At 40.5% G+C, this 27,096-nt stretch overlaps 1 protein-coding gene across 2 annotated transcripts; it reads right to left on the bottom strand.

Moving 5' to 3' along the window:
• On the bottom strand, nt 1-27,096 carry INIP (INTS3 and NABP interacting protein). 2 transcript variants are annotated; one of them, XM_060102152.1, is made up of 5 exons: nt 26,924-27,096; nt 25,763-25,845; nt 7,866-7,968; nt 3,989-4,079; nt 1-2,621 (listed from the first exon to the last, which is right to left on the bottom strand). In XM_060102152.1, exons 2-5 carry the CDS (start codon nt 25,785-25,787, stop codon nt 2,526-2,528), a joined length of 315 nt encoding a protein of 104 aa, XP_059958135.1. In that variant the 5' UTR covers nt 25,788-25,845; nt 26,924-27,096; the 3' UTR covers nt 1-2,525. The 2 variants fall into 2 exon arrangements, with proteins under 2 accessions (XP_059958135.1, XP_059958136.1); XM_060102153.1 differs by lacking the exon at nt 26,924-27,096 and adding an exon at nt 14,082-14,228 and having other exon boundaries at nt 25,763-25,847.

Below are 27,096 nucleotides of genomic sequence, written 5' to 3' on the forward strand. Positions count from 1 at the left end.
TCCAGGTCATATTTATTCATTCATTAATTCCTTCAATAAGTAAGTATTAACTACCTACAATATGCCAAATACTATTCTCAGCAGAACACAGTAGTAAACAAAAAGGAAGGAGGGAACAAAAGCCCTTGCCTTCAAACACCTTACATGCTAGTGGAGCATACAATAAACAAAATAAGTAAAACACACAGAAAAGGAAGACTCATGAACAAAACCTCCTATTCCTACGTGCCATGTACTCTGGTATTTTCTATTTTATTAAAAAAAAAAAGCGGGTCACACCCCATTCAGCTATTAAGTTGGCCTCTCAATTCGGTAACGTGTTGAGACCTGCACTTTGAAAAATACTGGTCTAGACACTTTATGGAGTAGGCAGAGTGTGTTCTGTGCCCGTTTTACAGTGAGACAGAGTGACGCGTAAAGCTCAAGGTTAAGTGGGTCAGCCACACACACGTGTGCGGTCCGAGGGAAGCAACGCTGGCACTTGTCCTCAGGGCTCCTGGCGGAGCCCACTGCTGCCCTCCATTATCCTCTGCAGTCCTCACAACTGTCGGAGTCCCTGCTTCTCTTTGACTATGACATCTTGACCTCTACCTAGAGCACCTCTTCCCTCCCCTGCCAGGTGAAATCCCATCGATACTCCTGGGCCTGGGTATACTGCCCGTGTGCCACTCACGGGACGCTGGCTCCCTCACTGCTGTACCAGAGTAGGATCCTCTCCACCGTGACCTCTTTAAGAGCAAGTCTTACTCTCCTCTCCCCACCAAGGGCACAGCTTTACAGAGTAGGTATTAAAAAATACACATGGAACTGAACTGAATTTGTAAGTGACTCAAAGGAGAGGGGTGAAGGAAGTGCTTACTCTATTTGAAAGGCTGAGACCAGAAAAGATACCACTGGAAAAAAGATCTCTTTACCAAGGTTATAAAAGTCACACATTTGGCAGAGGCTTCAACAATAAAAAACTATACAATCCAAACCATTTATCTCCTTCGCGTCGGTAGATTTAGAATGATGCCAGTAGCTCCTGGATCGCACAGAACAGAAACTTAGTCAAATCAATTCAAGAAAATGAGGACCACGATAAGAAGGGCCAAGGCTAGCTGTGTGGACCTGAGGCAGGGCAGAGGCAAAGGCCCCAGGTGATCCTCGGCAGCAGAAGGAAGGGCACCTTTGCTGTAATGGTGACCATTATGATGGGGACAGCTGCCAACTCACCCAAATGAAGAAAACCAGTCGCAGTTCTCAACAGAAAGAATCTAAGTGGCACAGCCATATCTAGAATTGTCCACTCCTTTTCATATAGTTTAGGTAAGATGGGCTGTGTGGTTGGTACAAATATCTAAGGGAAGGAGAGAGAAGAAACTCTTCGAAAAGGGAGATGAACTTTTTCTAATTATTGACCCAAACTGGAATCTCAAGTTTAAATTTCAGGCTACCACCAGAGAGGATGGGAACTCAAGGCCAAGATGAGGTCAGTTATAAAAAATACTATATCTGTGATATAGTAGAAAACTTAATTTCAGTCCTATTAAAAGTAAAAAAATGTCGATGTTAGCTAAATGACCTCTTAAGTTTCAGGGACCTACAACTGAATTCTCTAACCCATGGTTTTCAGACTTTGAATTAGAGACACTAATTCTGTGGGACTAGGGTCAGCTGTAGGGACTGCATATTTAAATAAGCACCCTGGATTCTGTTAAAGATGTATCATGTTGAGAAACTTGCTTAACCTAATTCTTTCCTTTTTACAGTAACTAAAAAGGGGCTCAACTTTAATTAATGTTTCTAATTAGAGCAAAAATGGGCGTAAAACTGTACAGGCACACCATTCATGCAGTAACACGAAATAAGAGCATATACAAAACTTAAAACTACATTTCTTATTAATTGTTTTTAATAGCATTTAGTCACCTAAGTTGTAGTGGCATAGGTTTATAAAAGATGTTTAAGACTGGTTGGTAACTTAGTCTTATCCTGGGTTTTCCTTTAAAATTGAGAATAGGGGAACGAGTCACAAGTTAAAGGATATTTCAGGATACGTTGATTATAAACTCAAAACGTACACTGAAATCAATTCTATAAACAGAAAATGTGAATGTAACTTATTTAAGCCTATTGGTTCACATTTTTAAAAAGCACCCTCATTTGTTTAAAGTTAAGTACTTTAAATGGTTCTTGAAAGTCCACTGTAGACATAATATACTCAGTCCAACTAGCTGGTGGTGGGGTGGGTTTATGTGACCACATCCAATTCAGAGTCTGACTCAGAATTAAAAATCAAACTGCATTACACAAAAGTTACAGTCATGGGTAGCAAAATCTGTTCCTCAGATAATACAGCTTCCAGAGCTTTCATCATCCTGGTTACCCTTCTTTTTTGCTTTCACTTACACATATCTTTCTTTTAAAGAAACAAAATATGTAAAAGTTCATCAAAATTCGGCAAGTCACAGCTTGTACAGCACTGACTGATAGTAGCTTTGGCATTTGATATTACAAAGTTACTTTTATTACAAATATTTTCTTCATTCTGGGTCAAGGCGAGGTAAAACAGGAAGAATAAGATTCCCAAATGCAGAATCTTGCGTTATGAAGTATCCAGATGAATGTGCATGTGCATGCTGAGAAAGAGTTAAAAAAAAAAAAAGAAAAAAAAGGCAATTCAGCTATTAAGAGTCACAATGCTTCAACCAAGGCATTAAAATTACTTATCCTTTCTGAGTGCTTGAGACCACATTTGTTTTAAAAATCAGTTCTTATGCTGTTAATTTTGTTTAAATACGCAGGAGATGGACAATAATAAAGAATTCATATTAACAATTTGCACCAGGTACTAATTTATCATCCCCACTCTCTCCCCTGTGATTCTCTTCAATCAATAATTGAGTCGAAGACATGAATTACTTTGTTCCTTGGAGTGGGGAGGAAAACTAGCAACAAAGGTCCCAAAGTACTCTGCTCTTGGTCAGTAAAGCAGGAGAGTGAGAAAGAAGGACAGTAGTTGGAAGGAGAAGGGGGAAAGACAGCTGATGACTGGTGATTAAGACACCAACATTTTGTAGAGAATGTTGGCATATAAATAACAGAAAACCACCAGTGACGTCCCTTGTCACTAAACAAAGGACTGTTCATAGGTTGTCTAAAGTGAGATGATCTTTAATATCCCTTCCAATTCTGAGATTCTGTGGTTTAAAAGCATGGGTAATGATGTCTAGTGCAAGGTTTCTAGGAATCTTAGTTAAATTATCCAAGATCAATGAAGTACTCAAATTGTTTATCATAATAAGAACAATTTTTTTAACCGATAGATTGTCACATTCCTATAGTCTTTAAACATTTCCTGCACAAGACATGCTGACCATTAAAAAAAGAATCCAAACAACAATAATAAACCGGTAAGACTATCAAAGGACATAACGGCACAACAAATTTGAAAAAATAGATATGTACTATTTTTTTTTTTTTTTTTTTAAGCGGGGCTGTCACTGTTGTGGCCTCTCCCGTTGCAGAGCACAGGCTCCGGACGCGCAGGCTCAGCGGCCATGGCTCACGGGCCCAGCCGCTCCGCGGCATGTGGGATCTTCCCAGACTGGGGCACGAACCCGCGTCCCCTGCATTGGCAGGCGGACTCTCAACCACTGCGCCACCAGGGAAGCCCAGATATGTACTATTAAACTAGCCCGTTCAGCTTTTCAAGATCATTCTGTCCATCCAAATACCCTAAACTCTTCTGTGTGCAGCAGTCCCTTGCCAGGTGTGGCACAGAATCAATCATGACCACGTCAACACCATGAAAGATACTTTCACTACTGCCGTATCTGGTCCTTCAAATCCTCTGGGCATGACTGAATGTCAGCAAACAATTGCAATTACGTGTGGAATGTTTTTATTGATATTGCTCCACTGAAATACAAAGTAAGAATAGTGCTGGTTTCCAAGCCCCAGGAAATCTCCAACGAGACAAGAATGTCAGCCACACTTTCCTCACCTGCAAAGCCGCCTTCTGCTGGGCTGCAATATGCTGCTGCTCAGCGTGGTCCCGGAAGTCCTTGTTAAGAGCGGGTCTCGAGAGCGCAATGCTGAAATGGGAATCTTAGTTACTTGACTGTTTAGAGACTCCCTTACTTCTCAATCACATTTTTCTTTAGATATTCTAAATAGGGATTACAAAAAAGAAAAAAGAACTTCCTGAATAAGTCTTTTTTCCTTCTCCCACTGTCTACATTAATTTATATGAAGAAAAGCCTATATTATTTATTAGGGCTTCAGATTTTCTCCTTTTGATGGATGATTTATGGTCCTCTGCTTTCAAACAGATTTGAGGTACTCTGGTCTATCATAAAGGTACATTTATGATGAAAACTAAAGAGTTGAATGTTTCAAGCAGAAGGTAGAACATGCAAAGGTAGGACTGAAGGTCAGGGCTCGGGAGGGGAGAAATGGGTTGGCAAAAAATGAGGCTAGGGAGGAAGGCAGGTGCCGGGATATGTAGAGCCTTGTGAAATAAATTAAGAAATGAAGACCTTATCCTAACAGTGAAGGGAGACTGCCAAAGAGTGTTATAAGCAGAAGAGTGACTTGATCAGAATTATCACACTGCAGCTCAGAAAGACCGCCACTGTGGCAGACAACTAGCTGGTGGTGGGGTGTTGGTCCTCTCCCCAACAACGGTTGCTTTCCCTTCTTCCTCGCTAATGGAACCCACACTTAGTTCAATTATCGCTGGTCCCATTCTTCATGGTGGGCCAGGTTATCCCCCAGGGGGTGAACTTTGATTGGTATAAGACAATACCATTTCCCTTGCTGGTTTCCTGCTTAGGCAAGAGAAAGGTTCACGATTCTGGGCAGCTAGACTTCACGGGTAGTCTGCGTGAAGGCTTTGAGAACGTTTTCCTCACTCTTACAAAATGGACACAGGAGAGGAACCTTTCTGGCTCTTGCCTCTACGGGGGCTCGGTGTACAGTGATGCCTAGGCTACTGCAGTCATATTTTGACCAGTAAGGAGGTGCTGACCCATGGAGAAGGGCAGAAAGGAGAGAAGTAAGGAAGCTGGGTCAGTGCTGACACTCGTGTGCCACTGCAGTGAGCCATTCTGGAATCACCTTATCTTCACACTTTTGGTTAACCTATATCCTAACGTTTATGCCAACTTTTTGGTTTTCTGTTACTTCCAGATTAAAACATCCTAACTGACACAACTGATAAATGTATTCGAGAGAACTTAAGAGTGTGGGAAATTCAGGAGGTAGTAACTGAGGCAAAAAATGAGAGTGGCCAGGACCAGGGCAGCATCAGTTGCAATAAAGAAAAATGGACAAGTTTGAGACACATTTCAAAATATAAACATAAGAGAATGATAAATGTTTAGAGATGGAAGTAAAAGAGAACAATAAACAATTAAAGTTCACATTTCTGACTCTGATTACTAGTAGATCTGTACCACTCATGGAGAAAAGCAAGCCAACACTATTAAGTAGGTAGAGAGGGAGGGAAGATGAGTTTGATGTGGGACATACTCAGTTTGAAATGCCTGGAAGACATCAAAGTGCAGATGTCCAGGAGGCAGTCTGGTGCTTGAGACAGAGAATGAAGCTGGAGATGCACATGTATAAAAGTTACCGGCACATAAATTATAGGCTGTGAAAGTGAATGCAACTGTCCAGTGAAAAGACATAGACTGGGAGACTGGATCTAGAACAGAACTCTGAGGAATATCAACATTCAAGAGACAGGAAGTGGGACTTCCCTGGTGGCGCAGTGGTTAAGAAGCTGCCTGCCAATGCAGGGGACATGGGTTCAAGCCCTGGTCCAGAAAAATCCCACATGCTGTGGAGCAACTAAGCCCGTGTGCCACAACTACTGAGCCTGCGCTCTAGAGCCTGCGAGCCACAACTCCTGAGCCCGTGTGCCACAACTACTGAAGCCTGGGCACCTAGAGCCTGTGCTCCGCAACGAGAAGCCCACGCATCGCAACAAAGACCCAACACAGCCAAAAATTAATTAATTAATTTTTTTAAAAAAGAGAGGGGCTTCCCTGGTGGCGCAGTGGTTGAGAGTCCACCTGCCGATGCAGGAGACACGGGTTCGTGCCCCGGTCCGGGAAGATCCCGCATGCCACGGAGCGGCTGGGCCTGTGGGCCGTGGCCGCTGAGCCTGCACGTCCAGAGCCTGTGCCCCGCAGCGGAAGAGGCCACAGCAGTGAGAGGCCCACATACCGCAAAAAAAAAAAACAGAGGCAGTGGAGAAATGTCTGCAAAAAAACCAAGATAGTAAAACAGTGGATGAATGGAAGCCAAGGAAAGAGAGTATTTTAAGGAGGGCACTGTATACAATGGAATACCACTCAGCCATTAAAAAAAAGAAAGAAATCTTGCCATTGATGACAACAAATACCATATGATCTCACTTATATATGGAATCTAAAAAACAAAACACACAAAACAAAATGAAAACAGACTCATATACACCTGAAACTAACACAACATCATAAATCAACTATACTCCAATAAAAAAATTTAAAATAAGGCTTCCCTGGTAGCACAGTGGTTGAGAGTCCGCCTGCCGATGAAGGGGACACGGGTTCGTGCCCCGGTCCGGGAAGATCCCACATGCCGCGGAGCGGCTGGGCCCGTGAGCCATGGCCGCTGAGCCTGGGCGTCCGGAGCCTGTGCTCCGCAACGGTAGAGGCCACAACAGTGAGAGGCCCGCGTACCGCAAAAAAAAAAAAAAAAAAATTAAAATATATATTAACCAATAAAAAAAAGAAAACAGACTCATAGATAGAACAAACAGGTGGTTACCAGAGGGGAGCAGGTTGGGGGTGGGCAAAATAGGTGAAGGGGATTAAGAGGCACAAACCTTCAGTGAGAAAATAAAGAAGTCACAGGAATGTAATATACAGCACAAGGATTATGATTCATGATACCGTATTAATTTTATGTGGAGACAATGGTTCCTAGGCACCGTGGTGATCATTTCACAATGTATGCTCATGTCAAATCACTGTGTAGTACACCTGAAGCTAACACAACTCCATTTCAATTAAAAAAAAAAAAAAGGAGGGAGCAATCAGTGGTGTCAAATAATGCTAGGAAGTCTAACAAGAAAAGGACTTTGGTCTACCAGATTTAGCCACAAGGAGGTTGCAAGCGACCTAGGCTCAAACCTGTTCTTTGGGTTGGAGGTGAGGAGGCGCGGAAGTCAGATTGTAGTGAGTTGGAGAGTAAATAAGTGAGAAAGCAGAGATGAGTACGTACAGACAACTCCTTTAAGAGGTCTGGTGACTCTGCACACCTAAAAATATAAATTAGCTCTAGCTTTCACGTGAGTCCTTTCCTGTATACCTGAACTCACCAGGGACAGTCCCCTGAAGAAACAGAAGAATATTTTATACTATATTATATATTATACTTTTACTAGACATCAATCTAACAAGCAAATAAAATAACAGAAACAGATAAAAAAAAGTTAAGGTGGTGGCTGAATGGGATAATGGATGTCAGGGAAGAGATTTAAGATGGCAGAAACGGAATACAATACATTAAGCTACCGCAACTTTACCTATTTTGCATAATGCTTATAAAGTGGGACATTAACAATAATTTCAGTAACAAAAAAACTATACAAAACTCTTTTCTTTTTTTGAAAGTAGGCTGTAGGGCAATTTTACGTCTGATTAGAATTAAAATATTTAAAATCTAAGCAATTAAATAATCTAACTTTTCAAGTCTAACTAGGAAATAAAATGTAACATGTTATTAAATTCCAATGTTAAAGAAACAAACCATTGCCAACCAATTTCAGTTATATTGTCCAAGGTATTTTTTATATCACTGAATATAAAAACCACATTATTCTTCAATACCTAGCTCCAGGATGATTTGTTGAAGATTGGTTCTGCATTAGTAATTTTCTTTTTTCTTTGTCCAGTTCTGCCAAGATTGCAACTCTATTTTTGTTTTGAAAACCTAAAAAAAGAGAGAGTGTTGGGGACGAGAAAGAGAAATAAAATGTTTTAGAGCTGTTTTATAAACCTAGGCTACCTAGAAACCCAGAAAGCAAAATTCTGTTCTCTAACATGATAACAAACCCACTAGTAAGCAGTTTCCCTAGATGGTTACTGTCTCCCTACTGCCTATTTTCCAGCAAGTTTAACAGGATAATACACAGATAAATGCAAAGGATAATACTGACTGAGGACTTTTTTAAGACTTAGTTCTAAAGAATTTTAATCATCAAAGTATGGGTAACTGCATTTGTTTTATAACAAAATCTCTGCAGCCCCAAATGCTACAGGGACCAATCTCTATCCTGCTGAATCTCTGGGAGTGAAGATTTTCTCAGTTCTCAGTTTTAGGCCTCTCTGTGAATGCCTCTTTCATGAGGGGAAAGCATTAGATACACTCAGGTCAAAACAGTATTTTTCTCAACTGCTTTCATTCAGAGATGACACACAGTCTTTCAAGGAACAAGTCAGAGAATTGCAACTGACTAGAAAGCAATTCTGAGAGAGAAATGGAGCATAACTGACAGGGTACAAACAGATAGGTCCCTTATCAAATACTGAATACTGGGCTCAATTTTGAGCTCCAATTTTAACATAAGATCTAGAGCAGAGGTTCAAAGTCCTGGCCCAGAAGCAGCATCCAACTAACTATGTTTTTAAAATCTGAATTAAATGCCAACATGTAAACACTGTATACAAAATTCTCAGATTACTTGCTTCTCTTGAAACATCTCAAGGTCTGGCACAGGGGTCTGGACGCCCCCATGGCAACAACTAGGTGGAACAAAGAAACAGTTGTCCCCTTTAGCTGGGCACTCTCCAGCTTGTTACAGTCCTTATCAGATTTGTTTATACCTGTAGGCGTTTAAGTTTCTGATCCCTAATTTAGAAGAAAACAAATGGAAAGGTTAAAGGATTAGGAAAAAAACTATGGAGGCAAAAAAAGCCCAGGGGACTAGAATCACTGGGTTAGCATCACTGCACTAGAAGAAAGAATGAGGGATGGGGAAGGAGGGAGCTTTCAAGCAGAGCAGAAGTAAGCACTCCTAAGGGTACTCACATGAGGGATTTTAAGCACTTTATATTGATCATAAAGGAGAACTGGGTGGTAGGATGCATATTTCCTCCTCTCCTGGGGCGAGGAGTTAGGTCAGGGACAGCGCAGGATGTACAAGAACAGGAGCATTCACTGAGATTCACACTGAGATTGGGCTGAACTAGAAGCAGCTGAGGCTTGCGGCACTTTCCCCTAAACCTGCTCTTAAATCTAGCAACAGTAAACTGACTCAGGCCAGGCCAGAAAGGGGTAAAACCTGTCTCTGCCACGGCCATTTTAGGAATTTATCATCTCCATTTTCCTTCTCTGCCCCCTCATGCTTATGCCATCAACCTGTCATCCAATTCTAGTAATAGCAGACTCCTTTCTGGAACAGATAATTCACACTAACACATCCTGGTACTTCTGAGGAGATGATTTTGCAAGCCTTCCAGGTGATTCTTCATCTATTCTAATCCTAATTCTAATCTTCCTTCCTGCCAACCTCTTAATCTTCCAGGGAAGAAACTCTATAAGGCCTTTACATGCCACATGTCATTACAGGCTCCACCCAACCTCATAGACAGGACTGCCTCAGGAGAAGTCTTCTACCTAAGGAAGGACTTAATATAGAACTCCCAAGAATGTACTTACGCCTGTGAGTGCTAATGCTATGGTAAAGGGTGCCATGTGTAAAAATAATTGAAACGTTGTCAAAATACTGTTAAAGAAACACCATTACCAAAGTAATATAGAATGTCAAGTCCAAACAACCTAATAAGTATGATGTCCTGACATCTTGTAGTTTTTAAAAAAAAATAATACCCATAAATTGAAAGAAAAATATTTTATTTCATTTTAAAATAACCACTAATGCAGTGTGTATACCTGGTCACTGTATAACTGTGCAAACCTGGGAATCAGTGCAGACACTACCATCCTCGTTCCCTGTTCCACACAGTACTTGTTTTTTATCAAAGCAATTGCCAAAAACCCACTTCACAAAAATATGACATCGTCGAAAGTAATGTAGCACACTGGTAAGTTAAACTTATTAAATTGCCTATATTTCACCATTTTCTACCTACAGAAACAATAATTTCATATGATTCACTAACTTTAAAAAAAATCACGTCTTTCTTGGCTTGATCAGTAACAGCCTCCTTTAAAAAAATTTCATGCATGTTTGACAATCGGAGCACAGGTAGCTATAGTGAACTCCCTGTTATCATGGAAATTAAGTGTGAAAATTAGTAACTATAGGCTCTAAATTAATATTAATACACTAGTTTCTTTGTCCATGATCTTTGCCCACTAAGGAGAGCTATGTTATTCTCAATCTATTTTAATACTCATGGTGAGCCTGTTACCCAAATAAATCAGTCAGTATTATATGAATCAGATGGGAAGTATAGAGTATGGGTATTATTGATTTTATATAATAGAAACTTCCCTAAAAGTAATGTAATACAAATTAAGGTAAGATAATTATGGAAGGATAAGTATACTGTAATGTGTTATTTAAAGGAATCCAGAAGTGAGTTCTTTGTAAAGTGAAGAATGCTTTCCAGCTTGAGGTTGGCCAGGCAACAACTGGAACATTAAAAAGAGAATAATAATTATAACTAAATGGAACAAACTGAATCCATGATAAACCATGAACTCATAAAAAGATACAAAAAATAAAGTTAGGGAATCGCCTGGGAGTCCAGTGGTTAGGACTCTGTGCTTTCACTGCCAAGGGGCCGGATTCAATTCCTGGTCGGGGAACTAAGATCTCACAAGCCATGTGGTGCGGCCAAAAAAAAAAAAAAAAAGTTAAAGTATATAAAAAGATGGTAAAGAAAGGTAAAATAATAGTCATTATGCTAATAATTGGGTTAGTGTTAACCTTTAGATGTTTTGTTTCTCCTATTGAGTTTATGTCTGTTCATAAGGCATAGCTGTTTACTTTTTTGTTTAGTTACAGGAGGAAGGGGTAGATATAGGGAACTGTGGATAAGCCAAATAGTCCCAGAAAAAGCAAGTTATATACCAAGAACAGGAGGGTCAGATCAGAGCAGGTCCTCACACACACACACCATTTGAAAGGAAACGCAGTGGTAGATAAGCACCCATGGTCACATACAATGACCAAGGAGAAACCCTGAGCTCTAACTGGATGAATTAGCAGAATATCCTGAAGAGAGCTAATGGTACAGACCTGATCCCTGATTTCTTGGGAGATGAAACGTCCATAATTCCTGGCAGGAATGCTACCAGAAAAGGGCAATTCATAATGACAATAGAACAATGGGTTATAAAATACTAATCACATTTTTAAAAAAATAAGAAGAAGAAAAAGAAGAGTATTTCATTCAGGTAGTAACCCCAGGTTGCAAGAAACTAAAAATCTATGAGAAAAGGCATGAGTTTAAAAAAAAAAAAAAAAAACTCATTAACTTGGCAAGTTTAGTTACAGAAGTGACCAAGTGCACACCAATGCAACTTTTAAATCATCTTTAAAGGCATAAGCAAATCTTGTGATTTACCTAAGAATCAAATCCATCAACAAACCCTAAACCTTGACTTATCTGAAATTTTGTTTTGTTTTGGTAGTGGTAAGACAACCATAACCCTAGGAAGGTATAAAAAAATTACTAAAACCCTGGGAAAGTACAGAAATAAGAAAATGGGAAGATTATTATAATCCAAGGAAGATTAAAAAAACAAAGTACTACAGAGAGAGTAAATGAATTAATTAAACCCATGGGTTAGTATTTTAAAATAGGTTTAATTTTAAGTATAGTAAGTTTTGCCATCACTATATAAAGCGAAGTATTATAGAAGTCAAATTAATTGTAATTTAAACTGTTATTAAAGAGAATTTAACTAAATAAGCTTGTACTCAATTCTAAATGCTTAAAAAACCATTTTATTTTGGAACTTAGTTTATAAGTAGGTTTAAAAACTGAGCATTAATTATGAGCAGTGATGAGGACTTTTCTCCATGCACAAAATCCCCTTAGACATTATAAGCGGTCATTAGACAGGGGTAGCTCATAGCCTTCCTTCCCTGGTAAAGGATAATGCCTCTCTCTGTATCTCACTTAATGCCCCATGCTCCCACCCAGAAGCCTGAGTTTTATCCTTATAATACCTCCTTCTTCCTACCCACATCCAACCAATCACCTAGTCCAATCAATTTTATATCCTTGATGTCTCTAAAATATCTTCCCCTCTCAACTCCTATTCCACAGTCTAACCAGGCAAGGTTATCTCCTGCATAACATTCAAGAACTTAATGTCTACATGTAGGCAGCTGAGAGCCACAAAAACTATTTTACAGAGAAAGGGTATGGTCAGGTCTATTAGGCTTTTACTTTCTGAGCTTGTCTTATGCCCTGAAACCTATGCTTCCCTCTTGAGCGCTCAAAACTAATCCAGTACTAATTTACATGTCAGTTTTGTACAAAACATTTACTGTATTATAGAAATATATAAAAGTCAACAGATAGCAGTTAGGTAATAATAATAGCTTATTTCACATTTGAAACATAAGGCAAAAAACTAGTCAATTTGGTTATGTGAAGTAGTTAAGTATAATTTTCTAGAGCAAGATTCTCCCACCTTCAGAGTTTGTAATACAAACTTACTCTAAGGCATCAATATATAAAATTTAACTTTTATTCTAATCACTACATGAATTGTTTTTTTATTTTTTTATTTTTTATTTTTATTTTTTTTGCGGTACGCGGGCCTCTCACTGCTGTGGCCTCTCCCGTTGCGGAGCACAGGCTCCGGACGCGCAGGCTCAGCGGCCATGGCTCACGGGCCCAGCCGCTCCGCGGCATGTGGGATCCTCCTGGACCAGGGCACGAACCCGTGTCCCTTGCATTGGCAGGCAGACTCTCAACCACTGAGCCACCAGGGAAGCCCTGAATTGTTTTTTTTTTTTTCGGTATGCGGGCCCCTCACTGTTGTGGCCTCCCCCGCTGCGGAGCACAGGCTCCGGACGCGCAGGCTCCGGACGCGCAGGCTCAGCGGCCATGGCTCACGGGCCCAGCCGCTCCGCGGCATATGGGATCCTCCCAGACCGGGGCACGAACCCGTATCCCCTGCATCGGCAGGCGGACTCTCAACCACTTGCGCCACCAGGGAGGCCCCCTGAATTGTTTTTTTAAACACAAACTGTCTCTCGCCATAATTCAACATTTTACTTTTACATTATTTTACATGTATCTTAAAGTTACATGTAACTTTTACATTCTTAAAAGCATGAGAGTGTTAAAATATATTATCTCATGTACAGTAGGAATTACTTAATATTCCTTTATAACTAAACTTTTTCCTAATAAAATTATCTTAGAATAAAGCAGCACACTCCAAAAGTTCCACTTAGAACTATAACTCTATCTCCATTCACAATCATATATATTCTCATTTCCATATTCATTTATAGAAACATTTAACTCCCACACATTTCTGTGTCACTAAAAATATTCTGGAGTAACTAGCATTACAGCAACTTGCATTTAAAACCTAACAGCTGATATTCACTTTGCGTGAATAGCTCTATGACACTTAAACAAGGACTAATAGGAATTCCTTTTATTGAAAAAAATCTAAAACTAAAGAATGAAAATTATTGTTTGATTAGTGGGGTTATGGATAATCTACTTTCCAATTACAGTTGTTACTTTGCTTTCATAACAGTTTTTTAAAAGATATTTTAAAATATTCAAATCCTTTCAAATGATTATCTTACAAGCCATATACTCTTCACAACTATACAGTAAATGAACTATCATCCTAAGACAGCTGTTTAGGGGGAGTTCCCTGGTGGACTAGTGGTTAGGATTCCAGGCTTTCATCGCCATGCCCAGGTTCAATCCCTGATTGGGTAACTGAGATCCCACAAGCCGTGTGGTGGGGCAAAAAAAAAAAAAAAAAAAGCTGTTCAGTATTGGAGGAAACTCACTGTGGCACTATTAGTTTAACATGTTTTAAGTTATTTATTGATTCAACATATATTTATTGTGTATCCATGACATACATACAGGCACTAAGGTTGAGTCTAAGGATGCAATGATGAGCCACAACTTGATCTGATGCTAGTTCTCATGGTTCTTAAACATTCCCGTGAAGATAGAGATTATCAAATAATTACACAAATGAATGTATAATTAGAGTCTAAGATGAGCAGTCTGAAATAAAGAAATAACATTCTATAAGTATTAAAAACAATCATTGTAGGAATCAAGGTTTTTGTGTTTTTTTTACATTTTTATTGGAATATAATTGCTTCATACTGTTGTGTTAGTTTCTGCTGTATAACAAAGTGAATCAGCTATATGTATACATATATCCCAATATCCCCACCCTCCCTATCCCACCCCCCTAGGCCGTCACAAAGCATCGAGCTGATCTTCCTGTGCTATGCAGCAGCTTCCCACTAGCTATCCATTTTACATTTGGAAGTGTATATACGTTAATGCTACTCTCTCTCTTCGTCCCAGCCTCCCCTTCCGCCCCCATCCTCAAGTCCAATCTCTACATCTGTGTCTTTATTCCTGCCCTGCCACTAGGTTCATCAGTACAATTTTTCTACATTCCATATATATGCATTAGGATACAGTATTTGTTTTTCTCTTTCTGACTTACTTCACTCTGTATGACAGACTCTAGGTCCATCCGCCTCATTATAAATAACTCAATTTTGTTCCTTTTTATGGCTGAATAATATTCCACTGTATATATGTGCCACATCTTCTTTATCCATTCATCTGTCAATGGACATTTAGGTTTCTTCCATGTCCTGGCTATTGTGAATAGTGCTGCAATGAACATTGTGGTACACGACTTATTCTGAATTATGGTTTTCTCAGGGTATATGCCCAGTAGTGGAATTGCTGGGTCATATGGTAGTTCTATTTTTAGTTTTTTAAGGAACCTCCATACTGTTCTCCACAGTGGCTGTATCAATTTCCATCCCCACCAACAGGAATCAATGTTGAATCAACTTGACCTAGACTGGGAGTAGGGGGAGCAGTGTCAGAGAAGTCTCCTACAGGAAGTAATGCTAGAGCTGAAATGTTAGATTAATTAGGTTAATTAGGGGTAGGGGACAAAATAACGCTTCCCCCTTTAGAAAGATCACTGTAGCTACAAGGTTGAGAATACACTAGACAAGAGAAAAAGAGACTATTACAGTAGAACAAGCTGGAGATGACAGAAGTTGTTAATGGCCAGGGAAATGGAGAGAGATGAACAGACCCAAGAGCTTTTTAGGAAGTTAAATCAACAGGGCAGTGATAGAATAAATAAGAAGTCAAGAATGAGGAAGAGGGGGCATGAATGGTTCTGAGGGTTTTGGCTCATATAGTTAAATGGTATATTATTCGTACTGCTGCTATAACAAATTACCACAAACTTAATGGCTTAAAACAACATAAATCTATTATCTTACAGTTCTATAGGTCAGTAGTCTCACTGGGCTAAAATCAAGTGCTGCTTTCCTTTCTGGAGGCTCTAGGAGAGAATCTGTTTCCTTCCCTTTTCCATCTTATAGATATGCCTGAGTTCCCTGGCTTGTGGTCCCCTTTCTCCAACTTAAAAGCCAACAACCTTGCATGTCTCTGACCCTTCTGTGGTCATTTCTCTCTAACCACAGCCAGGAAAAAGTTCTTTGCTTTTAAAGACTCATGTGGGAGGGGGACCTTCAAGATGGTGGAGGAGTAAGACGTGGAGATCACCTTCCTCCCCACAAATACATCAAAAATACATCTACATGTGGAACAACTCCTACAGAACACCTACTGAACCCTGGCAGAAGAACTCAGACTTCCCAAAAGGCAAGAAACTCCCCACGTACTTGGTTAGGGCAAAAGAAAAAAGAAAAAAAAGAGGAAAAATAATAGGGATGGGACCTGCACCTCTGGGAGGGAGCTGTGAAGGAGGAAAAATTTCCAAACACTAGGAAGCCCCTTCACGGACAGAAACGGGGGGTGGGCGTGAGGGAAGCTTCGGAGCCACAGAGGAGAGCACAGCCACAGGGGTGCGGAGGGCAAAGTGGAGAGATTCCCGCACAGAGAATCAGTGCTGACCAGCACTCACCAGCCCGAGAGGCTTGTCTGCTCACCCGCCAAGGTGGGTGGGGGCTGGGAGCTGAGGCTCCGGCTTCGGAGGTCAGATCCCCAGGGAGAGGACAGGTTGGCTGCGTGAACACAGCCTGAAGGGGGCTAGTGCGCCACAGCTAGCTGGGAGGGAGTCCGTGAAAAAGTCTGGAGCTGCCTAAGAGGCAAGAGACCATTGTTGCGGGGTGCGCAAGGAGAGGGGGTTCAGAGCGCCGCCTAAACGAGCTCCAGAGACGGGTGCGAGCCGCGGCTATCAGTGTGGACCCCAGAGACGAGCATGAGACGCTAAGGCTGCTGCTGAAGCCACCAAGAAGCCTGTGTGCAAGCACAGATCCCTATCCACACCTCCCCTCCTGGGAGCCTGTGCAGCCCACCACTGCCAGTGTCCCGTGATCCAGGGACAACTTCCCCAGGAGAACACACGGCGCGTCTCAGGCTGGTGCAACGTCATGCCGGCCTCTGCCGCCGCAGGCTCGCCCCGCATCCGTACCCCTCCCTCCCGCGAGCCTGAGTGAGCCAGAGGCCCCTAATCAGCCGTTCCTTTAACCCCCCCCTGTAAGAGCGAAGAGCAGATGCCAGAGGGGAACCTACACACAGAGGAGGGTCCAAATCCAAAGCTGAGCCCCAGGAGCTGTGCGAATAAAGAAGAGAAAGGGAAATCTCTCCCAGCAGCCTCAGGAGCAGCGGATTAAATCTCCACAATCAACTTGATGTACCCTGCATCTGTGGAATACCTCAATAGACAAAGAACCATCCCAAAATTCATGTGGTGGACTTCGGGAGCAACTGCAGACTTGGGGTTTGCTTTCTGCATCTAATTTATTTCTGGTTTTATGTTTATCTTAGTTTAGTATTTAGAGCTTATTATCATTAGTAGATTTGTTTATTGATTTGGTTGCTCTCTTCCTTTTTTCTTTTTATATATATATTTTTTCCATTTTTTCTTTTTGTGAGTGTGTATGTGTAGGCTTGTGTGATTTTGTCTGTATAGGTTTGCTTTTACCATTTGTCCTAGGGCTCTCTCTGTCCATTTTAGGGTTTTTTTAGTATAGTTTTTAGTGCTTGTTATCACTGGTGGATTTATTGGTTTGGCTGCTCTCTTCTTTTTTTTTTTTTAAATTACTTTTTTATATTTTAAGAATTTTTTTTATTTTTTATTTTAGTAACTTTATTTATATTATTATCTTTCTTTCTTTTCTCCCTTTTCTTCTGAGCTGTGTGGCTGACAGGGTCTTGTTGCTCTGGCCGGGTGAGGTGGATGGACCTAGAGTCTGTCATACAGAGTGAAGTAAGTCAGAAAGAAAAAAATACTGTATGCTAACACATATATATGGAATCTAAAAAAAAACAAAAAAAAAGTTCTGAAGAACCTAAGGGCAGGATAGGGATAAAAACAAAGACGTAGAGAATTGACTTGAGGACATGGGGAGGGGGAAGGGTAAGCTGGGATGAAGTGAGCGAGTGGCATGAACATACATACACTACCAAATGTAAAATAGATAGCTAGTGGGAAGCAGCCACATAGCACAGGGAGATCAGCTCAGTGCTTTGTGTCCACCTAGAGGGGTGGGATAGGGAGGGTGGGAGACACAAGAGGGAGAGGATATGGGGATATATGTATATATATAGCTGATTCACTTTGTTATACAACAGAAACTAACACACCATTGTAAAGCAATTATACTCCAATAAAGATGTTAAAAAATAAAAAAATAAATACTACATGTTCACACACACACAAAAAGAAAAGCCTAGATTGTCTGGAAGAGACTAAATATGGTCATTCAAGGTGATTCTTCTGAGATCTCAGAAAGAGAGAACTGTACAGAAAGCGTCTATCACTATATCTGCTCATATATATATATATATATATGCTATACATACATCTGTTTATATATATTTCATCATGAACAGAATGTTGACACAAATATGAATGTTAAAGGTGCTTCTGGGGAAGTCTCAGATGGATATGAGGAATATGTTATTGGAAACTGGAGGAAAAGCAGTACTTGTTACAAAGTGGCAGGGAACTTGACCAAATTGTGTTCTAGTATTTTGTGGAAAGTAAAAGCTGTCAGTAATGAACTTGGATATTTAACTGAGGATATTTCTAAGCAAAATGTTGAAGGTGTGACCGGGTTTCTCCTTGCTGCTTATAGTAAAGTGTGAGAGGGAGACAACTGAAAAAGAAATTATTATGCAAAAAGGAACCAGAACTTGAAGACCGAAAATTCTCAGCTTATTCATATTGCAAAAAATGAGAAAGTGTGTTCAGGAGAGAACACCAAAGACATGGCTGGACAGTCTTTACTAAAGAGATTATGGGTGTGTGACATGGATCCAATCAACCATCTCAGCAGAAGCACTGTCAGCTTGGACTGAAGAGAACAGAGGTGGGATGAAATGAAGAAAGGCTGTCGGACTTCTGGGGTTCTACAAGCAGGAAGTTAGATGTTAGAGATGTCTGGATGCAAACATGCGTCATTCTTTGAGTACAGGGAGGAATGCCTCTGAAGGTGGGTCAGGGGTCAGCAGGGCTGCTACTGCCACCATGGGTCCAGAGAGCACAGGCCCAGGCAGCAGGACTGTTTCCTCATTGGTTCCATAGGGTTTGGGGACAAAATTCAGGGAGGAGAAGGCAGAGCCACCACCCTTGTTAGACAGAAAATTGAGCCAGAGGATTTCACTCTCAAGCCTTAAAATCTAATGAATTTTCCACAGAAGTTTCTTAAAATTAGCCACATATGTTAATGTCATACAAATAATTTCAGCACACAAATGTGTGCTGTAGAAATGTTGCAGACTGGAGAGTAAAAGATGTGAGTTCTAGTACTGATGTTGATATAATAAACTAAATCTTTGAATAAATTAAAAATCTAATGGAATTTGCCCTGCTAGGTTTTGGACTTGCTTAGGACCTGTCAGCCTTCTTCTTTCCAGTTTCTTCCTTTTGGAAGGGGAATGTCTATCCTATACCTGTCCCACTATTGTATTTTGGAAGCAGATAACTTGTTTGGTTTCATAGGTTCACTATTGGAGAGGAATTTTGCCTCAGGATGAATCATACCTCTAGTCTCACTCATATCTGATTTAGATGCTATTTAGATGAAATTTTAGACTTAGAGTTGACGCTGGAATGGGTTAAGACTTTTGTGGCTGTTGGAATGGGGCAAATATATTTCACATGTGAGGACTTGAATTTTGGAGGCTGAGAGGGTTGAGTGTTATAGGTTAAATTGTATCCTTGCAAAACACATAGGTTGAAGTCCTAAGCCCTAGTACGTCAGAATGTGACTGTATTTGGATACAGAGTTTTTAAAGAGGCAATTAAGGCTGAATGAGGTCATTGGGAGTGGGCCCTAAGCCAGTATGACTTGTCTCCTTATAAGAAGAGGGGATCAGGACATGCACACAGAGAGAAAAGAAAGACCATGTGAAGACACAGGGAGAAAAGACACAGGCCATCTACAAGCCAAGGAGAAATCAACTCTGCTGACAACTTGATCTCAGAATTGTGAGAAAATAATTTGTTGTTTAACAACAACAACAAAAAAGAATTACTAATACATGCTACTACACAGATGAACCTCAAAAACATGCTAAGTGAAAGTAGACACAAGAGACCATATACTGTAAGAGTCCGTTTATATGAAAGGTATCCAGAAGAGGCAAATTTATAGAGACAAAAAGTACATTACTGGGGCCTCCCTGGTGGCGCAAGTGGTTGAGAGTCCGCCTGCCGATGCAGGGGATACGGGTTCGTGCCCTGGTCTGGGAGGATCCCATATGCCGCGGAGCGGCTGGGCCCGTGAGCCATGGCCGCTGAGCCTGCGCGTCCGGAGCCTGCGCGTCCGGAGCCTGTGCTCCGCAACGGGGGAGGCCACAACAGTGAGAGGCCCGCATACCGCAAAAAAAAAAAAAAAAAAAAAAAGTACATTACTGGTTGCCCAGGCCTGTAAGAATGGGAAGTGACTGCAAACAGGCATGAGTCTTCTTTCTGGGTTAATGGAAATGTTATAAAATTAGATATTAGTGAAAGTTACACACTTTACAAAGTTACTAAAGATTCTTGAAGTGTAATCTTAATACAGGTGAATCTTATAGTGTATAAATTATATCTCAGTAAAGTTGTTTAAAAAATGTTTTTAATAAAAAACAGACTCATGTGATTAAAATGGGCCCACCTGGATAATCCAGGATAATCTTCCCATCTCAAGGTCCTTAACCTTAATCACACGAGCAAAATTCCTTTTGCTATGTAAGGTAACAAAGACACAGATTCCGGGGATTATGACGTCAGCATTTTTTGGAGGGATGGGGGGAGAATACTATTCTGCCTACCATACTCCTTAATGATATATAAAATGTATTCAGTGGTTAAAACTCAAACTTATTCAGGGGAGACTGCCTGATGTCTAAGTCTTAGCAGAATAAAAAATACAACATTATTAACATGAAGTAATTAGTACCAGTAACTAGTCTTCTAGCTATCTAGTTAATGGCAAACACTTCCTGTAACTTGCAAGATTAAAAAATTATTCTACTCTTAGCCACCTTTGGAATTTACTGAAAATACAGATCAAGGAAAGGAATAAGCCCTAATGTCTGCTCAGGTGATCTCTCTGTGTTCAAGTTCTCTCTCACTGAGACCCCAAGGACTTACCCCTTTTAAGCTACTGCCACTTCTATCCACTGAGGTTTCTTGTCTTCAGCACTAGCTAAGTAAGATGATGAAATCTCTTCTGCTTGAATCACCCTTTCCTCCTCACTCATTTTTCTTTTCCTCTTACAGATAATCTCACAGGCCCATTTCCCTGTAAGGATTTTCTGCTCAATAACAGATGGAGAAGAGATACAAAAACTAAGATGAGGTCTTTTGCCCCTAGTCTAGAGCTCCCAATTTTTTTTTAGATACTATAATTAGAATGTTCTAACCCTCCAGTTAATGTGCAGTATGGGAAAACAATGAACAGGGGACTTGGACACAGATTCAATTTGGGTTCTCATCTCAGTATTACCAGTTACTATTTAATATTGGGAAAATTACCTCACTATGCAGGACTGATGGACGTAACAGTGACAACTTTGAAGGGTGGTTATATGAAATATGGAAAATAAAAATAAAATACCTAGCACACTGCCTGCCACGTGGTAGTTGCTTAATAAATACTAGCTATCACTGTTATTATTACCTAGTGTTCTCTATCATTTAGATTGTCAACTTCACTAGGTTCTTGTCAGCCCCATTCTGACAATTCTGTCAGTAAACTGTTTTTCATTACACAGGGTACAATTGATTAGCACAGCTTTCTAGATTACACTCACGTGACAGGCCTCCCAGGCCAGTCTGAATGGACCTGGGGATCACAAGCTCTCTTCTACTATACAAACAATCTCATGCTAGTTTACGTCATATTATGCCTCAACTCAGTTTCATTCCTATTTGAACCTGGGCCTACAGATCAATCCTAGCATCAGAAAACTACTGTACACTCTTTGCCTTGGCAATGAAAAATGAGGCAAAAAGAAATCTAGCTTTAAAAAACAAACTCCAAATTGTGTCTTTGTGTCCACTCTCATCTTTAAACATGTACAGACAAGAATTTTAAGATGATTTTTATGCATCACTAAGATAAATTCTTAATTGAGAGGCTGCATACCTTAGTACAAGCCTGAAGGGTAAATCTGCTTTCCTTCTGGACCACAGGTGGTTTAGGTGAAACTTGTACTTGGGTCTGAGGTCAAGCAAGACACCTCCCAGGAGCTATGTTCCATTCTTACACAGAGCCCTAAAATCATAGCTAAGAGCATCCAAACTGGCCCCAAATCAATAGTTCCCACCACTTGAACTGCAGGGCTTATAGTTATTACTCTAAGCATTTTGATATAACTATAAAAGAATCAAAAGAATTCACTTTTTTTTTAATTGAGAGCAATCGCTATTTTTTATTTATTTATTTACGGCTGCATTTGGTCTTCGTTGCTGCGTGCAGGCTTTCTCTAGTTGCATCGAGCGGGGGGTTCTCTTGTTGCGAAGCACACGCTCTAGGTGCACGGGCTTCAGTAGTTGTGGCACACGGGTGCAGTAGTTGTGGCTCATGGGCTCTAGAGCTCAGGCTCAGTAGTTGTGGCACACGGGCTTAGTTGCTCTGCAGCATGTGGGATCTTCCCCGACCAGGGATCGAACCCATGTCCCCTGCACCGGTGGGTGGATTCTTAACCACTGTGCCACCAGGGAAGTCCCGAGAATTCACATTCTTTACTCAGTTTTTCACCAGGTTTCTCTGTGTATCTGAAATCAGGTTAGACCAATCTCCCAACTGCCAGCACATAATCACAGGATCTTGATATTTACCAATAATGAGAGCCTCTTTACTTAGGAATGGTACCTTGGCCAAATTCCAGTTTGACAATCTGCCTCTACATATTAAATTCTCAAAATGTTACTTCTTATCAATCAAATAATTATTATGAACCTATTGAATGTTCCACACTATGATGGATGCTAAGAATATGAGACTTCAGTAACTGTCTGCCAAGAGCTTGTGAAATTTAGCAGTTCAGATTACTACTATAGTATAATAGACTGCTAGATCTGAAAGAGGGCCTGTGTCCCCTCCACCAGGGACATTAATAAATTACAACACACAGATGAAGATTTCTTAAGTCATTGTTCTTTCAGTTATCATTATAAGATAATTATGGAACTTGGCATTCAATCTCCACAATTAGTAGTTCCCATACACATAAACAGTACAGAAATAATATAGAGTAAAATGCAATAGATCCAAATAAATAAGAATTTTAAATTTTCACTGAAAGTCTAGAAGTCGCAGAACATGATACGGACTCCCTCTGCTGGTGCCTAATAGCAGCAGCTCCATGACACCAACAATATCACTGACAAAAGAGCAACAAAAGCCAAAGGACTAATCTAAATTCGCTTCTATGTTTTTTTGTTTGTTTTATAAATTTATTTATTTTTGGCCACGTTGGGTCTTTGTTGCTGTGTGTGGGCTTTCTTTTTAGTTGTAGCGAGTGGGGGCTACTCCTCGTTGCGGTGCACAGGCCTCTCATTAAGGTGGCTTCTCTTGTTACGGAGCACGGGCTCTAGGTGCATGGGCTTCAGTAGTTGTGGCACATGGGCTCAGTAGTTGTGGCACAGGGGCTTAGTTGCTTCGCAGCATGTGGGATCTTCCCAGACCAGGGCTCGAACCCATGTCCTCTGCACTCGAAAGCCCTCGCTTCTATTTATATTAGGGGATGTTTCATAGTGGATTTGACTATGGATCAATCAAAGGTGACAGTAAAAATGATTGTGCTTTATTGCAACTGCTTAAAAAAAAAGAGTAACTAGCAAATTGTAAATCTTGCATATTTGTGCTATTAAAACAGAGGGATAAAAATATTTAATTTGTTTTCATTTGGACTGCATTGTGTGATTTTTGGCAGCATTATTTTCTCTCCAAAATAGACTTCTCTTAGTTTCATTTCAGTTCAAATTAAATTATTTTTAATCTGAATCCTTATAACTTGGTGAAAAGAGGAGGTCAAAGACCATAGGGGAATACTGACCTGTGATTAGTCCATAGAGCACACAAATCACACTTGGTTATTTGAGAGAACAGAATTGTATTAGCTGGTTACAGCCAGTAAAGCTATCACCAGAGCTACCTTTTTACAATACCACACTTCTATAAAACTCATGTAATCTTTAGTCTGTCCTAAATGCAACTAATATACTAAAACAGATTCAGTGGGCTTCCAACTTCCAGTACTAGCAGAATACTTTGGTTAGAGTAATCCTGCCACAAATATAATAATAAATTCTGGAAAAAAAACTAAACATTCATTATTTGAAGGCACTAGAGACTGACCAAAATCAGGCAGAAACTGCAACTGGTGAAATTTGGGAATTGGTAGCCTTTTGCACTCCTCAATCCACGAACAGCTTGCACAGCCTCACCTTACTGGCTTGAGGTATTAGAGGACAGAGTTCAGGACTGGCAGAGTAACCAGAAAATTAGGGGAGAGACTTGAGAGGGAAAGGCAGAAGGAGTAAAGCCTAAAACATGCCTATAAAATCCACCCAAAGTTTTAGCTTTCTGCTAAACTACACATACATGGGGGAGACAAATAAAGCACTAAAGCAGCAACTGGAAGCTTTAAAGAATGAGCAGAGATTTCAGCTGCTGCCCAACATAAGGGAGACAAGAGTTTGGAGTATGAGTTGAGCCAAGCCATCTGCTAGAATGAAAATCACATTTCAGAGGAATATAACAGAATTCAGAGTCTCTACAAGGTATTAGTCATAATATCCAGTATTCAATAACAAATCACTAAGTATAATAAGAAAAAGGAAAATGTGACCCATTCTCAAAAAAAATGCAGTCAACAGAAACCAACTCAAAGATGATCTAGATGATGCAATTAGCAGTGACAGAGGACCAGTATCTAGACTCTTAAAAAAAAGTTGATAATAAAAAGAACCCAAATTTAAAAAAATAAGCAGAAGGCTTGAACAAACACTTCACAGAGGAAGATCTGCAATGGCCAATAAGCACATAAAAGAGTGTCCAACATTTGTCATCAGGGAAATCCAAGTTAATACTACAATGAGATGTCACTTTACACCCTCTAAAGTGGCTAAAATTGAAAAGACCAACAATGCTATATATGGAGCAACCAGAATTCTCACACTTTACTAGAGGGAATGTAAAGTACGTCCGCTTTGGGAAAAGCGTTGGCAGTTTTCCATAAAGTAAACTATACACTCAGCTGCTCCATTCCTAGATACTCGTCCAAATATCTGCGAAAAGACTTACAAACGAATATTCAAAGCAGCTTTATTCACAATGGCCAAAACTGATAGAAACCCAAAGTCTCCAAAAAGGAATGAATAAATAAGTTGTGGTAAATTCATACAATGGAATACTAGTCTGCAATAAAAAAGAATGAACTATTGATACATGGCATAACATGGATGACTCTCACAGACAGTACAGTGAGTGTAAACAACTGGACACAAACACGTTTATATGACGCTTAAAATAAAACAAGACTAAGATTAATCAAAAAATATGATGCATCAAATAAGGAGTTTAGACTTGATATGAAGTTCTTAAGCAGGAGACAACTTACAAAGTGGAATTTAATGCTTTCTAGAGATTAAATTTTACTTTTGAAAACTTATTTTTAAATAAAAACTCCTTATTTGGGATGTATCTAACGTGACTTGTTTTAGAGAGTTCTTAACACAGGTGAAACGTGTATGAAAAGTTTTTTGAGCAAATGAAAATAAAAGAGTGGATATTGCTTAGTGACAATATAACTTCTTTAAAAGTGGTTCTAATCTCAAGTAAAAGAGCACGAGAACACAAATGTCCGAGGAGGACTTAAGGTTTACAGTGTGAATAATATTAACAGATTAATATATAGGATTAATAGCTATTAAGGATGTTACATATCTGATGAAACGTTGGACTTGCTTCAAATATGGGGTTTTACTTGGCTATTCATTTTTAATTCTGGCTCTAGTAACGGCCCTATGCTAAATTTTCTATCAAAATACTTTACTACATGAGGAAAAAGTTCCTAGGATTTACCTTGTCCTGAAGGGTTTGCTGCCATATTCCTATTTTCTGTTTCAACTATGTTCCGTGGCAAGTGGTCTGCACTTTACAATCACCTGTAAAAAATAATGTGCAGACACATATCTTCATCTCTTCAGAAACATGTCTGAAGGGCACACAGACTTAAATCAAACGCCTCAAGTTATTTAATTAGAGCGTGAAGGTTAAATGTTTATTCTTGCAGATGTTGAAACCAACATTCACCATTACTGTCTTTAATTACTTCATTAGATTGTGTTTACCAAATACTACCAAATGTATCAAGTAACTGATAGCATCAATACAATCACAGAGCTAGGAAGAAAAATCACTCATCTGTAGTGCCTCTCGATTCATTTAAAAAACGTACCCAGCAACTACTGTGTATACTGAAAGCTAGAAAGGAAAAAGAGCCGAATATTTATCGCGTACATACTCTGCACCATGCAAGATCTGTAAGATGATTGAAATTATTTTATTTATCACCACTTCCTAGATAGGGAGATCGTGTCCAAGGTCACAAAGCTAGTGCGAAAACTTTGGACTGTTAGCTTCCAAACTTCGTGATTTTGTACTAGGCCCTGGGGAGATCCCAAATCATCAAGACCCTACTCCCGCCCTCAAGAAACATATAATCCGGTGGAAAAAGAGAGTCTCATTCAAGCAACCGTACTAAAAAAGTTTAACAAACGCGCTCTTTACATGGAGTAAACAGTGCTCCGGAAGCAGAGATGAACTGATTCTACCGGCGTGACGAGGGATGCCTTCTGGGGTAAGCGGGAAAGTACAAGAGTGAGCAAACAGATGTCGGTTTGGAACGACATAATATTAGGTGTCTCCTGCAGCTGAAGCACAGAGCGAGCGAAGCCGGCTTAGGACGGGAGGGACAAGAGGGCCATCTTGTGACGGGGAACGTCAATCAGGGATGTGACAGGGCTGGACCTGCGTCTCAGAAAGGTCCCGGGGCGGGGGGCGTGCGTGGAGGGCAGGCAGGGCGGGGGCTGCGGCTGATACCAAGGAGAGGAGGGGGAGTGAGAAATGCTGGGAGGCAAGGCTGGCGGGGAGGCCACTGCCCTGCAGCAAGGGACGGCGGCAGCAGGTCAGCGCCGGGGCCACACACCTTCATCCCCGGCGCCGCCAAGCGGTCCTACTTACCGCGAAGCTAGAGAGCCCGGGACCGCCTCGCCTTCTGGTCGCGTTCTCCAAGGGGGAGCGACCACTTAAAGACCGGCAAACCGAGCTCAAGGCGGCGTTATACCACCTTCCCGCCCCCGCTGCGCTTCCGCCTCTTGAGGACTTACACCCGATGGACCGGAAGTCCCGCCTCC

The sequence above is a fragment of the Mesoplodon densirostris genome, chromosome 6 (genome assembly GCF_025265405.1).
Source record: "Mesoplodon densirostris isolate mMesDen1 chromosome 6, mMesDen1 primary haplotype, whole genome shotgun sequence".
Classification (NCBI taxonomy): Eukaryota; Metazoa; Chordata; class Mammalia; order Artiodactyla; family Ziphiidae; genus Mesoplodon; species Mesoplodon densirostris.

Coding starts and splice junctions, on each gene's coding strand:
- INIP (XM_060102152.1), bottom strand. CDS start 25,787: ATGGCAGCAAACCCTTCAGGACAAG. Junction 7,969..25,762: donor AGCAAACCCTTCAGGACAAG/GTAAATCCTAGG, acceptor CTCTTTTTTTAG/GTTTTCAAAACAAAAATAGA. Junction 2,622..3,988: donor AGCAGAAGGCGGCTTTGCAG/GTGAGGAAAGTG, acceptor ACTCTTTCTCAG/CATGCACATGCACATTCATC.